This window comes from Ranitomeya imitator, chromosome 2 (assembly GCF_032444005.1).
Source record: "Ranitomeya imitator isolate aRanImi1 chromosome 2, aRanImi1.pri, whole genome shotgun sequence".
NCBI lineage: Eukaryota > Metazoa > Chordata > Amphibia > Anura > Dendrobatidae > Ranitomeya > Ranitomeya imitator.
In genome coordinates, this window is record NC_091283.1 from 54,437,408 (window position 1) to 54,456,719 (window position 19,312).

Here is a 19,312-nt window from a genome sequence, read left to right on the forward strand (position 1 = left end):
GAAGGAAGCGTAACCCATAATGGAGGGGGTCATTTTGAGCTTTGCTATGTAGCCGTATGTCCTTTGTCCATGGGTCCATAGGATCAGCCCGTAGGCACGCACGCCGTGCGCCTCTATATCAGGCCTCGGCGTCATGCACATGAGCTCTTATCTAGAAATCTCAAACTATACGCAGTGCAAAGTACGAAAATAAAGAATAAACCCTGCTATAAATTATTACAGGGAATCAAAGCATAAAAAATGGAACCTAACAGTGTCCACCCGGGATAGGCGTCCGCAGAGAGACAATGCCCTGCTGACCATACAGTAGGGCCGCTCCTGCCTGGCAGATAATCATGGTAATTGGCTGGGTTGCTAGGTGGCAGTGCTGCTTTTGTAAGAATGTGAGAAAACAGCTTTTCTCCTCGGAGAGGCGAAGAGAGAGCGCGGCAGGGGGAGCGCAGAAAATGGAGGGAGGGGGCGAACGCTGAATACAGTGTGAGCCGCGCTGCTCGCTGCTAATAACACCGGCTTAAACCAGGGCGAATGAGGACGTTTTTGGGGTCACATAGGACCCTGCACAAAAAAACGAACACATCGATCAGATGCGCCATGGCATCCTCTGCTCAGCATCAAGTCGAAGCAGGGATTGTTCACTCCGCGGCGGGGTCTCCGTTGGGAACGAGAGACACGATCGAAGAGAAGGATGAGGGAGTAGAGGCGGATTGGACAAGAACGGAGGGGTCCCCCGTCCTTTGGGGAGAATTTCAAGGGACGGAGGGGGAAGATGGGAACGAGTGGTACCACAAGGGTGGTCTGCATCGATGTCGGCCTGAGGGTAAGAACCAGTGTGTGTGTATTGTGTGTCATCACAGCTGACGGGCACTGCAATGTCTCCATGTAACTGTATAATAGACCTGGGCAGTCACATTCATTGCATGTCTTCTACATAGATGCCGATATCAATACATGAGCATAAATCACGTGAAGTATTCCGTAATCTGGGATTAGTGGCCGCGACCCTGCAGGACGCCCTATAATCCCCTCCTCGGCTAACGTATACACTGAGATCCTGGGGTTCGGACTCAAACCACATGACAGCCTATATGTGCATGGATGTACTGTATATATATATATATATATATATATATATATATATATATATATGCAGTGGGGAAAATAAGTGTATGATATACAGCCGATTTTGCAAATTTTCCCACCTACAAAGAATGGAGAGGTCTGCAATTTATATCGTAGGTACACTTAAACTGTGAGAGACAGAATCTAAAAACAAAAAAAAGGCAGAAAATCACATTGTATGATTTTTACATAACTGAATTGCATTTTATTGCATGAAATAAGTATTTATTCACCTACAGCCAGGAGGAATTCTGGCTCTCACAGACCTGTTAGTTTTTCTTTAAGAATCCCTCCTACTCTGCACTCATTACCTGTATTAATTGCACCTGTTTGAACTCGTTACCTGTATAAATGACACCTGTCCACACAATCAATCACACTCCAACCTCTCCACCATGGCCAAGACCAAAGAGCCGTCTAAGGACACCAGGGACAAAACTGTAGACCTGCACAAGGCTGGGATGGGCTACAGGACAATAGGCAAGCAGCGTGGTGAGAAGGTAACAATTGTTGGCGCAATTATTAGAAAATGGATGAAACACGAGATGACTGTCAATCTTCCTTGGTCTTGGGCTCCATGGCTCGTGGGGTAAGAATGATTCTGAGAAAGGTCAGAATCAACCCAGAGCTACACTGGATGAACTGGTCAATGATCTGAAGAGAACTGGGACCATAGTCTCAAACATTACTGTTAGTAACACACTATGCCGTTATGGATTGAAATCCTGCAGAGCACACAAGGTCCCCTACTCACACCAGCTCATATCCAGGCCAGTCTGAAGTTTGCCAATGACCATCTGGATGATCCAGAAGAGGCTTGGGAGAAGATCATGTGGTCAGATGAGACCAAAATAGAACTTTTTGGTATCATCTTCACTCGCCGTGATTGGAGGAAGAAGTAGAATGAGAACAACCCCAAGAACACAATCCCAACCATAAAGCATGGTGGGGGAAACATCATATTTTGGGGGTGCTTTTTTGCAAAGAGGACAGTACGACTGCACCGTATTGACAGGAGGATGGATGGGGTCAAGTATTGTGAGATTTTGGCCAACAACCTCCTTCCCTCAGTAAGTGCATTGAAGATGTGTCGTGGCGGGGTATTCTAGCATACCAATGACCTGAAACACACAGCCAGGGCAACTAAGGAGTGGTTCCATAAGAAGCATTTCAAAGGTCCTGCAGTGACCTAGACAGTCTCCAGACCTGAACCCAATTGAAAATCTTTGGAGGGAGCCGAAACTCAATGTTTCCGAGCGACAGCCCCGAAACCTGAAAGATCTGGAGAAGATCTGTATGTAGGAGGGGGCCAAAATCCCTGCTGCAGTGTGTGCAGACTTGGTCAAGAACTACAATAAACGTCTGACCTCTGTAACTGCAAACAAAGGTTTCTGTTCCAAATATTAAGTTCTATTTTTCTATTGTATCAAATACTTATTGCATGTAATAAAATGCAAATTAATTATGTAAAAATTATACAATGTGATTTTCTGGATTTATTTTAAGATTCTGTCTCTCACAGGTAAAGTGTACCTACGATAAATATTACAGACCTCTCCATTTTTTGTAGGTGGGAAAACTTGCCAAATCATCAGTGTTTCAAATACTTATTCTCCCCACAGTATGTATACACTGCTCAAAAAATAAAGGGAACACTTAAAAAACAGAATATAACTCCAAGTAAATCAAACTTCTGTGAAATCAAACTGTCCACCAAGGAAGCAACACTGTTTGGCAATCAATTTCAGATGCTGTTGTGCAAATGGAATAGACAACACCCTCAATAAAAGGATTGGTTCTGCAGGTGGGGACCACAGACCACATCTCAGTACAAATGCTTTCTGGCTGATGTTTTGGTCACTTTTGAATGTTGGTTGTTCTTTCACACTCGTGGTAGCATCAGACGGACTCACACAAGTGGCTCAGGTAGTGCAGCTCATCCAGGATGGCACATCAATGTGAGCTGTGGCAAGAAGGTTTGCTGTGTCTGTCAGAGTAGTGTCCAGAGGCTGAAGGTGCTACCAGGAGACAGGCCAGTACACCTGGAGACGTGGAGGGGGCCGTAGGAGGGCAACAACCCAGCAACAGGACTGCTACCTCCGCCTTTGTGCAAGGAGGAACAGGAGGAGCACTGCCAGAGCCCTGCAAAATGACCTCCAGCAGGCCACAAATGTGCATGTGTCTGCACAAACGGTTAGAAACCGACTCCATGAGGATGGTCTGAGTGCCTGATGTCCACAGATGGGGGTTGTGCTCACAGCACAACACCGTGCAGGTCGCTTGGCATTTGCCACAGAACACCAAGATTGGCAAATTTGCCAGTGGCGCCCTGTGCCCTTCACAGATGAAAGCAGGTTCACACTGAGCACATGTGACAGATGTGACAGAATCTGGAGACGCTGTGGAGAGCGATTTGCTGCCTGCAACATCCTTCAGCATCACCGGTTTGGCAGTGGGTCAGTAATGGTGTGGGGTGGCATTTCTTTGGAGGGCCGCACAGCCCTCCATGTGCTCGTCAGAGGTAGCCTGACTGCCATTAGGTACTGAGATGAGATCCTCAGTCCTCTTGTGAGACCATATGCTGGTGCGGTTGGCCCTGGGTTCCTTCTAATGCAGGACAATGCCAGACCTCATGTGGCTAGAGTGTGTCATCAGTTCCTGCAAGATGAAGGCATTGAAGCTATGAACTGGCCCGCCCGTTCCCCATACCTGAATCCGATTGAGAACATCTGGGACATCATGTCTCGCTCCATCCACCAACATCACGTTGCACCACAGACTGTCCAGGACTTGACGGATGCTTTAGTCCAGGTCTGGGAGGAGATCCCTCAGGAGACCATCCGCCACCTCATCAAGAGCATGCCCAGGCGTTGTACATTAGGGAGGTCATACAGGCACGTGGAGGCCACACACAATACTGACCATTTTTTCCTTGTAATGAGTCATTTCCACTGAAGTTTGTTTCAGCCTGTAATTTGATTTTCCACTTTGATTTTGAGCATCATTCCAAATCCAGACCTCCATGGGATATTCATTTTGATTTACATTGATAATTGTTATGTTTTATTGCAACTGGAATATTTCATTCAGAGATATCTAGGACTAGATGGTGGAACAATTCTAACGCATCAGGTATTCTAGAATATGTATGTATAGCAGCCACATAGTATATAGCAGAGGCCACGTAGTATATAGGAGCCATGTAGTATATAGCAGACACGCAGTATATAACACAGCTACGTAGTATATAACACAGCCCAAGAAATATATAGCACAGCCCATGCAGTATATAACACAGGCCACACAGTGTATAACACAGCCCACACAGTATATAACACAGGCCACACAGTATATAACAGTGGCCATGAAGTATATAGCGCAGCCCACGCAGTATATAACACAGGCCACGCAGTATATAATACAGGCCACGTAGTATGTAACACTGCCCACGCAGTATATAACACTGCCCACGTGTATATAACACAGCCCACACAGTATATAACACAGGCCACGCAGTATACAACACAGCCCACGCAGTATATAACACTGCCCACGTAGTATATAGCTGCCACGCAGTATATAACACAGCCCACGTAATATATAGCACAGCCCACGCAGTATATAACACAGCCCACGCAGTATATAACACTGGCCACATAGTATATAACAGCCACGCAGTATATAACATAGCCACGTAGTATTTAACACAGTCACACAGTATATAACACAGCCCACATAGTATATAGCAGTGTGGGCACCATATCCCTGTTAAAAAAAATAGTTAGGTACTCACCCGCCGGCGTCCAATGAAGCTGTCCCAATGCGCGCGATGCTGCCACCAGCTTCCGTTCCCAGCGATGCATTGCGAAATTACCCAGATGACTTACCGCTCTCGCGAGACCGCTAAGTCTTCTGGGTAATTTCGCAATGCATCTCTGGGAATGGAAGCTGGCGGCAGCCGCGCGCGCATCGGCGGACGACGGAAGGTGAGAATAGCAGGTTTTTGTTTTTTTTAAATTATTTTTAACATTAGATCTTTTTACTACTGATGCTGCATAGACAGCATCAATAGTAAAAAGTTAGTCACACAGGGTTAATAGCAGCGTTAATGGAGTGCGTTACTCGCAGCATAACGCGGTCCGTTACCGCTTACATTAACCCTTTGTCAGTGCTGACTGGAGGGGAGTATGGAGCGGGCGCCGGGCACTGACTGGACGGAAGTAGGGAGGGACTAATTCTCGGCCGGACTGTGCCCGTCGCTGATTGGTCGCAACCTGGTGGCCGCGACCAATCAGCGACGCGGGATTTCCGTTACAGACAGACGGAAGTACCCCTTAGACAATTAAATATATAGATGTGGTATTTTAATGTTCCCTTTATGTTATTGAGCAGTGTATATATATATATATATATATATATATATACACACTAGATGGTGGCCTGATTCTAACGCATTGGGTATTCTAGAATATGTATGTAGTTTATTTATGAAGATTTCAGAATAATGCAATGAATACACAGGATTCGGCCGTCCGGGCGCAATCAATTACCGAAGCGTTGGTCAAATCCCGTGCCAATTCGCATATAACACAGCCCACGTAGTATATAGCACAGCCACGTAGTATATAGCACAGCCACGTAGTATATAGCACAGCTACGTAGTATATAGCACAGCCACGTAGTATATAGCACAGCTACGTAGTATATAGCAGCCACGTAGTATATTGCACAGCCACGTAGTATATGGCACAGCCACGTAGTATATAGCACAGCCACATAGTATATAGCACAGCCCACGTAGTATATTGCACAGCCACGTAGTATATGGCACAGCCACGTAGTATATAGCACAGCCATGTAGTATATAGCACAGTCACGTAGTATATTGTACAGCCACATAGTATATAACACAGCCACGTAGTATATAGCACAGCCACATAGTATATAGCACAGCCCACGTAGTATATTGCACAGCCACGTAGTATATTGCACAGCCACGTAGAATATAGCAAAGCCCACGCAGTATATTACACAGCCCACGTAGTATATAGCACAGCCCACGTAGTATATAGCATAGCCCACGCAAGATATATAACACAGCCCACGCAGTATATAACATCCCACGTAGTATATAGCGCAGCCCACGAAGTATATAGCACAGCCCACCCAGTATATAACATGGCCCACATAGTATATAACACAGCCACGTAGTATATAGCACAGCCGCCTAGTATATTGCACAGCCACGTAGTATATAGCACAGCCCACGTAGTATATAGCACAGCGACGCAGTATATAACACAGCCCACGCAGTATATAACACAGCCCACCTAGTATATAACACAGCCCACGCAGTGTTGTCAATTCTGCTTATGGGCTCCCTCCGGTGGTTGTAGGTGGTAATGCAGTTGTCTCTGGGCTGCAGTCCTGGACAGGTGTATCTACTGATTGCAATTCTGACTGGGGTATTTAGGTTTGCAGGACTCATTAGTCCTTGCCAGTTGTCAATGTTTCTTGGGAAGTGTTGGATCTCTGTCTGGCTTCTCCTGCTTAGCTGCCAATTCAGCAAAGATAAGTGTCTGTTTCTTTTTCTATGGCACACAAGCTGTGTGCTTGTTTTTTTATTGTATTCCTGCTCTGAGTTTAGTAGTCTCTGGAGTTGCAGATATACGTTCCACGTCTTTAGTTAGATGGAGGAATTTTTTGTATAATCTGCGGTTGATATTTTTGGAAGGGTTTTAATACTGACCGCACAGAACTCTGTCCTATCCTTTCCTATTTTAGCTAGAGTGGCCTCTTGTGCTAAATCCTGTTTTCTGACTGTGTGTGTCTTTCCTCTCCTACTCACAGCCAATATTTGTGGGGGGCTGCCTATCCTTTGGGGTTCTGCTCTGAGGCAAGGTAGTATTCCTATTTCCATCTTTAGGGGTATTTAGCTGTGACGAGGTGTCTAGGGCTTGTTAGGTACACCCCACAGCTACTTCTAGTTGCGGTGTTAAGATCAGGATTTGGTATTAGGTATAGTTACCACCTACTCCAGTGAAAGTTTTCATGCTGCTCCAAGGTCACCGGATCATAACAACGCAGTATATAACACAGCCCACGCAGTATATAACACAGCCCACGTAGTATATAGCAATGTGGGCACCATATCCCTGTTAAGACAAGAATTAAAATAAAAAATAGTTATATACTCACCTTCCGGCGGCCCCCGGATCCAGCCCAGGCGTTTAGCGATGCTCCGCTCCCAGTAATGCCTTGCGGCAATAACCCGTGATGATGTAGCGGTCTCGCTACATTATATGTATTAACATTATATGTTTTTACTATTGATGCTGCATAGGCAGCATCAATAGTAAAAAGTTGGTCACACTTACAGGGTTAATGGCAGCGTTAACGGACTGCGCTACACCGCATTATGCCACGGTGTAAAGAAGTCCGTTTAACGGACTGCTAAAACACTAAGTGGGCGCTGACTGGAGGGGAGTATGGAGCGGGCACTGACTGGAGGGGAATAGGGAGGGGCCAATTCGTGGCCGGACTGTGCCTGTCGCTGATTAGTCGCGCCCAGCCCATTATATATATACTAGATGGTGGCCCGATTCTAACGCATCGGGTATTCTAGAATATGCATGTCCACGTAGTATATTGCACAGCCCACGTAGTATATTGCCCAGCCACGTAGTATATTGCCCAGTGACGTAGTATATTGCCCAACCACGTAGTATATTGCCCAGTCACTTACTATATTGCCCAGCCACGTAGTATATTGCCCAGCCACGTAGTATATTGCCCAGCCACGTAGTATATTGCCCAGCCACGTAGTATATTGCTCAGTGACGTAGTATATTGCCCTGCCAAGTAGTATATTGCACAGTTACGTAGTATATTGCCCAGCCACATAGTATATTGCCCAGCCACGTAGTATATTGCCCAGTGACGTAGTATATTGCCCAGCCACGTACTATATTGCCCAGTCACGTAGTATATTGCACAGTTACGTAGTATATTGCCCAGTGGCGTAATATAATGCCCAGCCACGTAGTATATTGCCCAGCCACGTAGTATATTGCACAGAGACGTAGTATACAGCACAGACACGTAGTTTATTGCCCAGTGACATAGTATATTGCCCAGCCATGTAGTATATTGCCCAGTCACATAGTATATTGCCCAGTCACGTAGTATATTGCCCAGTTACGTAGTATATTGCCCAGCCACGTAGTATATTGCCCAGCCAGGTAGTATATTGTACAACGACGTAGTATACAGCACAGAGCCACGTAGTATACAGCACAGACACGTAGTATATTGGCCAGTCACGTAGTATATTGCCAAGCTACGTAGTATATTGCCCAGCCACGTATGTAACAGGTTAAAATATAAAAAAGAAACGTATACTCACCCTCCGAAGGCCCCTTGTAGTCCTGACGCCTGTGTGCGGTGCATGCGGCAGCTTCCGGTCCCAGGGTTGGTATGAGTGCAGGACCTGTGATGACGTCGCGGTCACATGACCGTGACGTCATGGAACGTCCTTCTCGCATAGCATCTTTGGAACCGGAACCTGCCTCTTGCACTGCCGAGGACAGCACACACATCAGAGGGTGAGAATAACCTTTTTTTTTTAATTATTATTTTTAACATTAGATCGTTTTACTAAAAAGTTGGACACACAGGGTTAATAGCTGCGTAACCGGAGTACATTACACCGCGCTCCGGTAACGCTGGCATTAACCCTGTGTGAGGGCTGACTGGATGACTGGAGGGGAGTATGGAGCGGGCACTGACTGCGGGGAGGAAGGAGCGGCCATATTGCCGCTGGACTGTGGTCATCGCTGATTGGTCGTGGCAATGGTCGTGGGCGTTTTGCCACAACCAATCAGCGACTTGGATTCCATGACAGACAGAGGCCGCGACCAATGAATATCCGTGACAGAAAGACAGACAGACAGACGGAAGTGACCCATAGACAATTATATAGTAGATCTATATACATAATTGTCTAAGGGATACTTCCGTCTTTCTCTCCTCAACTTCCGTCACGGAAATCCCGTGTTGCTGATTGGTTTCGGCAGCTGCCTGTCATGGCTGCCGCGACCATTCAGCGACGGGCACAGTCCGATTAGCCGCCCGCTCCATACTCCCCGCAGTCAGTGTCCCCGGCGCCCGCTCCATACTCCCCGCAGTCAGTGTCCCCGGCGCCCGCTCCATTCTCCCCGCAGTCAGTGTCCCCGGCGCCCGCTCCATTCTCCCCGCAGTCAGTGTCCCCGATGCCCGCTCCATACTCCCCGCAGTCAGTGTCCCCGGCGCCCGCTCCATACTCCCCGCAGTCAGTGTCCCCGGCGCCCGCTCCATTCTCCCCGCAGTCAGTGTCCCCGATGCCCGCTCCATACTCCCCGCAGTCAGTGTCCCCGGCGCCCGCTCCATACTCCCCGCAGTCAGTGTCCCCGGCGCTCCGCTCCATACTCCCCGCAGTCAGTGTCCCCGGCGCTCCGCTCCATACTCCCCGCAGTCAGTGTCCCCGGCGCCCGCTCCATACTCCCCGCAGTCAGTGTCCCCGGCGCTCGCTCCATACTCCCCGCAGTCAGTGTCCCCGGCACCCGCTCCATACTCCCCGCAGTCAGTGTCCCCGGCGCTCCGCTCCATACTCCCCGCAGTCAGTGTCCCCAGCGCCCGCTTCATACTCCCCGCAGTCAGTGTCCCAGGCACTCCGCTCCATACTCCCCTCTCCCCGCAGTCAGTGTCCCCGGCGCTCCGCTCCATACTCCCCGCAGTCAGTGTCCCCGGCGCCCGCTCCATACTCCCCGCAGTTAGTGCCCGCTCCATAATCCCCTCCAGTCACCGCTCACACAGGACCGCGTTATGCCGCAGGAAACGCATTCCGTATCTGCTGCTATTAACCCTGTGTGACCAAGTTTTTACCATTGATGCTGCCTTTGCAGCATCAATAGTAAAAAGATGTAATGTTAAAAATAATAAAAAAACAAAAAACCTACTATTCTCACCTTCCGTCGTCAGACGATGCGCTCGCGTCGGCTGCCATCTTCCGTTCCCAGAGATGCATTGCGAACTTACCCAGAAGACATAGCGGTCTCGCAAGACCGCTAAGTCATCTGGGTAATTTCGCAATGCATCTTGGGAACGGAAGATGGCGGCCGCATCACACAGCTTCGCTGGATCCCAGGGGTGAGTATATAACTATATTTTATTTTAATTATTTTTTTTTAACAGGGATATTGTGCACACACTGCTAAATACTGCATGGGCAGTGTTATATACCTACGTGACTGGCCAATATACTACGTGACTGGGCAATATACTACGTGGCTTTGCAATATACTACGTGACTGGGCAATATACTACGTGGCTCTGTGCTGAATACTACGTCGCTGGGCAATATACTACGTCGCTGGGCAATATACTACGCGACTGTGCAATATACTACGTGACTGGGCAATATACTACGTGACTGGCCAATATACTACGTGGCTCTGCGCTGAATACTACGTCGCTGGGCAATATACTACGTCGCTTGGCAATATACTACGTGGCTGGGCAATATACTACGTGGCTGGGCAATATACTACGTGGCTGGGCAATATACTACGTGACTGGCCAATATACTACATGACTGGGCAATATACTACGTGGCTGGGCAATATACTACGTGGCTGGGCAATATACTATGTGGCTGGGCAATATACTACGTGGCTGGGCAATATACTACGTGACTGGGCAATATACTACGTGACTGGCCAATATACTACGTGGCTCTGTGCTGAATACTACGTCGCTGGGCAATATACTACGTCGCTGGGCAATATACTACGCGACTGTGCAATATACTACGTGACTGGGCAATATACTACGTGACTGGCCAATATACTACGTGGCTCTGCACTGAATACTACGTCGCTGGGCAATATACTATGTCGCTTGGCAATATACTACGTGGCTGGGCAATATACTACGTGGCTGGGCAATATACTACGTGGCTGGGCAATATACTACGTGACTGGCCAATATACTACATGACTGGGCAATATACTACGTGGCTGGGCAATATGCTACGTGGCTGGGCAATATACTATGTGGCTGGGCAATATACTACGTGGCTGGGCAATATACTACATGACTGGGCAATATACTACATGACTGGGCAATATACTACGTGGCTGGGCAATATGCTACGTGGCTGGGCAATATACTACGTGGCTGGGCAATATACTACGTGACTGGGCAATATACTACGTCGCTGGGCAATATACTACATGACTGGGCAATATACTATGTGACTGGGCAATATACTACGTCGCTGGGCAATATACTACATGACTGGCCAATATACTACGTGACTGGGCAATATACTACGTGACTGGGCAATATACTACGTGGACATGCATATTCTAGAATACCCGATGCGTTAGAATCGGGCCACCATCTAGCATATATATATAGATATAGAATCTTCTCAAAAGTCGGGTGTCATCTTATAAGCCAGGTATCGTCTTATAGGGCAGGTGCGGAGTAATCTGCAGTCGCTGCATATTGTGGGGGGAGCGACCCCAATGACGAGGTGAGGGGGCGCCTCACCGGGAAGGAGTAAGTGAAGCAGAGAAGGAGATAATAGGATACAAGGGCGAGCCAGATGAGTGAAAGAAGAGTGTTTTTCTAGGCACAGCACCACTCTCTCTCTCTTTTTTACATACCCCTGGCATCCCAGACGCTGACAGTTTGCTTCACTTACACCTTCCTGGTGAGGCGCTCGTCATCGGGACCACTCCCCCCACTATATACTTCGACCGCAGATTGCTTCGCACCCTCCCTATAAGACAACACCCGGCATATAAGACAACCCCCGACTTTTGAGAAGATTTTATATTTTAACTGGAAAAGTTGGGGGTCGTCTTATACGCCCAGTCATCTTATACGCCGGAAAATACGGTATATATAGAAATATACAATCCAATATGATGCGAGGGATCCACTGTCATGTGCTCAGGATTACATATTAAAATGGAAACCTCCCATCTCTTTCCATAATTTTATATTTATCAGATGTATTTTTACATTCTGTCTCTCCTTTCTGTCATGTTTCTTCATTGTTACATTATGGCAGGATGATCACTATTTGAATTTCAGAAAACTATTGCCAAATGTAGCTAAGGTGGGAGACCCCCATTGCTTAGGTGGGGGACCCCTATAGAATACAGACCACAGTGCTTCAGCCTCACTGCGCCAACAATGTCAAATTGAATGGGTTTACCAGTGAAAGAAAGTTATCACCTCACCTATACATAGGATAGGTCATAACTTACTGATCAGGGGCGGTCTGACTGTTGGGACCCACATCGATCGGCAGAAAAGGGAATATTTATCCCTATTAAAATGGAGCAGCAGTGTGCATGCCCGACCTCAGTATCTATAGGGTTGCCTAGCGCCGTGGACTTTCAACCTGTTGCTCCATTCCATACCGGGGGGGTCGACCCCCAGTGATCAATTAGTTATCCCCATTTGTGGGGATATCTCCTGGGGAACACAATTTTTTAAGAGTTAGGTCAGACAACTGTTCTTAATTAATTTTTGGATGCTGAATCCAGAAATTATCTCAGTTTTTCTCTATCACGTCAAGTTTTTGAACTATAGGATTTTTGTCTTCTCAAAACTATGTAAACTACTGTACCTAAAAAGTGTTTTTTTTTTTTAAATAGTACAAATATGAACAAAAAATGAAATATATAAGAAATAGGCATGACAAAGTTGTGACTACTCTTACAAGTTGCCACGTAGCTCTATATGAGTCGAATTGTAATCAGATAACAAGTCTTATTACAGATATCAGTGCAATTGTGCTTCTCTGGCATGTAAGTTGTGTAGGAAAAACTTGACGTGCTAAAAAAAAACTGACTACATTTTTGGAATCAGCATGCCAATTTTAGTATAAATCAGCTCAAAAACCTAACTCAACAGAAATTTTTTTTCAAATTGTTCCCCTGTGTTATGTATCATTATAAGGCTCTTAAATTGTAAACCACCTAGTAAGAAACAGACCCTAATATTAAAGTGGTTGGGATTTCAACCCCTTTTTTTAAACCGAGAAAAGCCATAGTTAAAAAAAAAAATAAAGAAGTGTTACTCATTGGAACTCCCTCCATTCTGGTGGTCCCTGCTGGGACCAGCAATGATGACTTCCTGTTAATTCAGTCACTTGATTAAGGCCATTGTTTGGTTGAAGGGTCAGGTGAGCGATAGATAGGATGCCATTACTTCTAGTTCTGGCATAAACTATAGAAGCAAATGGGGGTTCGGAGTCGTAAGTAGCGCTCTCTATTTTTTAATAATTCCAGTTTGAAAATTGGGTGAAAAATCCCCTGTAAAAAGAGCCTTTCACTGGATTTTTAATTTTTTTTTTCAATCAGATTGCCTCCTTCAGTTGTCAGCGCTCCACTGATTCTAGAACAGTTTTTCTTTTTCTTCTGTACCCCTCCATTCCAAAGTTATGCCTCCCTGGTAATAACGGTGAAAGTGTTCTCTTTAACTAACTGGGCGTACACTAAACAACTTCTCTGTGGGCGTGTGTTTTTTCTCCTTTTACATTGGCCAATCAGATCACGGCCGCACCCACAGAGAAGTTCTGTAGTACACGCCCCCAGTTTCTTGAAGGGATATTTTGCTTCTCTATTTCTGTGGCTTATAACTTTGGAACAGTGGATCACAGAAGAAGAAAAAAAGCTGTTCCTGATCCTGCGGAGCAGCGGCAATTGGAGGAGGTACTCAGTTTAAATTTTCAAAATTCATAGAAACGTCGCCTTTAAGCGATTGATTTTAATATTGGCTACAAATGAGGCTGTCTTCTGCTGGACTTTTGGAGTTAATTTTTGCGTCATGGTCTGAGCCCCAACATTGGAATATTATTATCATGTGCAAAACCATTTTACATGATATCTTCAGGGTTGCAAACTGTCTGTAAATCACTTTTGAGCGTTTTTTCTACCTCCATGTGAAAGGTTGCACGATGGCTACAAGATTCGCCTCCAGTTATGCAAATTTGTTCATGGGGACATTTGATTCTGTCTTCATCGTGCAGTCTCACCTGGCTATTGGCAAGATAGCTCTGTACCGACGTTTTATAGACGGCCTTTTTATCATTTGGACAGGTACAGAGCTGGAAGCTCTGTACTTTGTTAGTACCTTGAATTTGAACCCCTGGGGCCTTACCTTCACAGCAAATTTGTCCCACACCTCAACCCAATTTTTAGATTTCGTGGTACACATTGATAGTGAGGGTCGGTTTTTCACGACTACACATTTTAAAACTGTGGACGTAAACAGTTACCCAAGTTTTAATAGTGGACACCTCCCCAAATGGATCCTGAACATCCCTTATGGGCAATATTGGCGCATCAGGAAAAACTGCACAAGGGATGTGGATTTCCATGACGAAGCAAAGGTTTTAAAACAACGTTTTCGCACTAAAGGTTACCCCAAGAAATTAGTTCATGATGCTTTTCTAAAAACAGAAACATTGTCCCAGCAGGAGTGCATACGCAAGATTAAGAGCAATAAGGGTAATAAGTCTTCTATTTGTGAAGTCTCTAAATGGAGTCGTTACAACCTTTAACCAATCTCATACGACGATTCAGAAACTTCTAAAGAAATACTGGTTCATATTGAAAGGGGAGCCCATCCTTTGTGGCCGCATCCCTGCTCATCCCAGAACAATCTTCAGAAGGAGTCGTACACTCCGTAACCCGGTTGCACCCAGCAATACCTGTAGAAGTCCCCACGTTTTTTCCACGGTTCAGCTGGTTCAGAATCCTGGGTGCTTTTCCTGCAGGACAGCTAAATGCCTGTGCTGCAGATCCATCCAAAATGGGTCTACAGAATTTAAATCCAACACCACCAATGCAAGCTATAAAATTAAGTATCATGTTAACTGACAGTCCATGTTTGTAGTTTATCTGATTGAACGCGGTTGCGGTCTTCAGTACGTGGGCCGCACCATACGGACTATGCATGCAAGATTGAATAAACTTCGTCAAAATATTCGCAATGGTTTCTTGCATAGTCTGTCGAAGCATTTTTTAACTACACACCCAAAAAACATGGAATCTCTTAAATTAACTATCATAGATTTTATTCCGGATAATGTGTCTGACCGTTATGGTAGTCTTATTAAAAGGGAAAGCTTCTGGATTTTCAAATTGGGCAAAATCTCATTATTGAGAAGGTTATTAGGTAACCCCTTCTTTTTATATTTTTTTATCATTTATTTTACATGACATGTGTTTTATTTGTGTATTATGATGATTTTAACTCTTTTAATGTAGGCATTTGGTCTTGTTGTTGTTTTACCACGTGTTTTATCATGTGACTTGTTTGATTGAATGTTACTTTTAATTGGTTGTACTGCCTTTTGATACCCCTTCCTGTCCACTCACAATAAACTTCCACCTGATGAAGACGGGGTACTGTCGAAACGCGTTGTGGTTTACACCAATATTCTTGCCCTGGCTTCATTACAGCGCTCCTGTGACCGTGCTTGTTTTTTCACGTTTTATTCGCTCCTTCTAGAAGGTGCACGGCTGGAGCTGCGTTGAATCCTGTTTCCCTTTTTAACTCCCTCGCTGCCCTCACAGCGCTCCCAATAGACCGCTATTTTCCTGACTTATATGAAAACCTCTTGGCAGACCATGAAAATAGAGGACTTTTTTTTTCCTATCCCAGCTGGGAAAAAAAGTGTCTCGTACTGGACCAGGTCATTGTAATAATCCTCATTTTACAGCTTGTGGTATCCCACTGATTAGTTCTTATCGTAATATTGAACTATAGCTATAGAACATTTATATTCTTTATATACTGTCGTTCGGCTCGGGTTTCATATGTGTCCGTAAAAATATTGATTTGTCATAATTATCTTGTGTACAATTCTGGTATGAACTTTGTGTCGCCATGGCGACAGACTACAAGCAAACATAGAAGAGTTTGTAGTCTGTAACCATGCAGATAGGTAAGTCAGCGTAGGAGCTGTATACAGATCGAGATTATATGCAAATTTGCTTCATTTTATGAATTTAGATTCATTTGAGCAAATTGCGAAAAGACATTGTGAAGTCAAAATGGTTCATTTTGAAAATGTAGCATCTTTACAATATATTTAAAGGGGTTGTTTGGGACTTTTATATTGCTGGAATACCCTTTTGGTAGGTCGTTAATTTCTGATTGATGGCCCAAATCAGACTTGAGTCATTCTCGTGTTATAAAAACATCCTATTATCTCAATGGCTGCCATGTTATACCTAATTTTCCCCTTCCGGGGCCACTTCCCTGTAATTGACTGGCTGTCCGAGACCTCTCTGGCAATACCAGCTGTTTGCTGGTGTCGTTGGGAGGAGGAAAAAGAGCATTGCTGGGTTTTCTCCCTTTAAGACTCCCATAGAGCTTAGATGCCTGTCGACTTCCCCGTTAATATGAATTGCATTGCTCTACTTTCCTGAAATAGAATATGTGCAACAATGCTGGGAATTAATCAGCTTTTTCCCTGTTCATAGACACCTGGGTGGCCTTCAGAGATGCAGAAAACGAGGAGCCACAGTCAGGCGATGAGGAGGGACACACGATACAGCACGACGGGCGCTGGTGGTGTGAAGACAGCACAACGTTGTGCACAAGAGAGCAGTCTACAGACAAAGTAAGCCTGGAATTGAGTCAAAATCAATAACACCCTGATCTACTGTTTTATAGTTTGGCCTAGTTAGGGACCCATTGGGGGCAGGGAATGTATGGGAAAAAGTGGACGGCCATAACATGTGACCCTTAACTTGTCATTGTCACATACATCGTTCTTTACATTACATAGTTCCCTGACATGTCTTTAGAAATGCACGGCCCTACTACACTCATCCTCCTACAGGGTAAACCTGCTTTTGGTGGCTATACCAGTCTAAAATGTGCAGGAATTGTCACAGTTCTTCTGCTCTGTAACTTACCAGCCACTGTTTTGGAGTGGATGCTGTTTCCTCATCGGCATTCTACCAGCACTATAGGTGGTGACACTTCCTTACCTTCCCTTTCCAGCATGTATTGCCTGCCCAGAACTGAAAGTCCACCAGCTATTATGTCTGTATCCAGCTTGACAAAAAAATAGGAGCAAAAAAAACAAACAAAAAAGCTGCCCCCATATCCTGTACAAAGTAAAAAACCTGCACCCTCGTCCTGTAGAGAATCAAAGCACTGCCCCTACATCCTGTAGAGAGTCAAAGACCTGCCCCCACATCCTGTAGAGAGTCAAAGACCTGCCCTCACGTACTGTAGAGAGTCAAAGACCTGCCCTCACATCCTGTAGAGAGTCAAAGCCCTGCCCCCACATCCTGTAGAGAATGAACAACCTGCCCACACATGGGGAGAGTCAAAGACCTTCCCCCATGTCCTGTAGAGAGTCAAAAACCTGCCCCCACATCCTGTAGAGAGTCAAAGACCTGCCCTCATGTACTGTAGAGAGTCAAAGACCTGCCCTCACATCCTGTAGAGAGTCAAAGCCCTGCCCCCACATTCTGTAGAGAATGAACAACCTGCCCCCACATGGGGAGAGTCAAATACCTTCCCCCATGTCCTGTAGAGAGTCAAAGACCTGCCCCCACATCCTGTGGAGAGTTAAAGACATGCCCCCACCTGTAGAGAGTGAACAACCTGCCCCCACATGGAGAGAGTCAAAGACCTTCCCTCCATGTCCTGTAGAGAGTCAAAGACCTGCCCCCATATCCTGTAGAGAGTGACTGACCTGTTCCCACATGGAGAGAGTCAATAACCTTCCCTCACATCCTATAGACAGTCAAAGACCTGCCCCCACATCCTGTAGAGAGTGAACAACCTGCCCCCACTTGGAGATAGTCAAAGACATCCCCCCACATCCTGTAGAGAGGCAAAGACCTCCCTCCACATTCTGTAGAGAATCAAAGCACTGCCCCCACATCCTGTAGAGTCAAAGACCTGCCCTCACATCCTGTAGAGAGTCAAACACCTGCCCCCACAGCCTTTAGAGAGTCAAAGACCTGCACCCACATGCTGTAGAGGAAAAAAAAGGTCCCATCATCCTGTAGAGTCAAATACCTGCCCCCACATTTTGTAGAGAGTCAAAGACCTGATCCCACTTCCTGTAGAGAGTGAATAACTTGCCCCCACATGGAGAGAAACAAAGACCTTCCTTCCATGTCATGTAGAGAGTCAAAGACCTGCCTCCATAACCTGTAGAGAGTGGTCCCCACATGGAGTGTCAAAAACGTTCCCCCACATCCTATAGAAAGTCAAAGACCTGCCCCCACATCCTGTAGAGTGAAAGCCCTGCCCCCACATCCTGTAGAGAGTCAAAGACCTGCCCCCATATCCTGTAGAGTGAACAACCTGCCCCCACATGGAGAGAGTCAAAGACCTTCCCCCCACATCCTGTAGAGTCAAAGACCTGCTCCCATATCCTGTAGAGAGTGACCGACCGGCCCCTACATGGAGAGAGTCAAAAACCTTCCCCCACATCCTATAGAGAGTCAAAGATCTGCACCCACATCCTGTAGAGAGTCAAAGCCCTGCCTCCACATTCTGTAGAGTCAAAGAGCTGCTCCCACTTCCTGTAGAGAGTGAAAAACCTGCCCCCACGTCCTGTAGAGAGTCAAAGACCTGCCCCACATCCTGTATAGTGAAAGCCCTGCCTGCACATCCTGTAGAGTCAAAGACCTGCCCCCACGTCCTGTAGAGTCAAAGCCTTATCCCCACATCCTGTAGAGAGTGAAAGACCTGCCTCCACGTCCTATAGGAGTCAAATACCTGCCCCCACTTCCTGTAAAGAGTCAAAGACCTGCCCCCACGTCCTGCAGAGAGTGAACGACCTGCCCCCTTATGGAGAGAGTCAGACATTCCCCCACGTCCTGTAGAGAGTCAAAAACCTACCCCCCATCCTGTAGAGTGAAAGCTCTGCACCCACGTCCTGTAGAGAGTGAAAGACCTTTCCCCATGTCCTGTAGGGAGTCAAATGCCCCCATGTTCTTTAGAGCATCATAGACCTGCCCCCACATCCTGTAGACAGTCAAAGACCTGCCCCCACATCCTGTAGAGAGTCAAAGACCTACACCCATGTCATGTAGAGAGTCAAAGACCTGTTCCAACTGCCAGTGTCAGACTGGGGTGCCAAGGGCCTACCAGT

The 19,312-nt window shown here is 46.2% G+C and overlaps 1 protein-coding gene across 1 annotated transcript in view; it reads left to right on the forward strand.

Annotated features, from left to right (window-relative positions):
- Window positions 1-228: 228 nt before the first annotated feature.
- LOC138661820 (uncharacterized) overlaps window positions 229-19,312 on the forward strand; it is a 30,919-nt gene continuing 11,835 nt past the window's right edge. Inside the window, exons 1-2 of the mRNA XM_069746751.1 lie at window positions 229-817; window positions 16,671-16,810. Of these exons, the coding sequence (XP_069602852.1) occupies window positions 526-817; window positions 16,671-16,810 (432 nt within the window). The 5' untranslated portion in view covers window positions 229-525. The remainder of the gene's footprint in view (window positions 818-16,670; window positions 16,811-19,312) is intronic.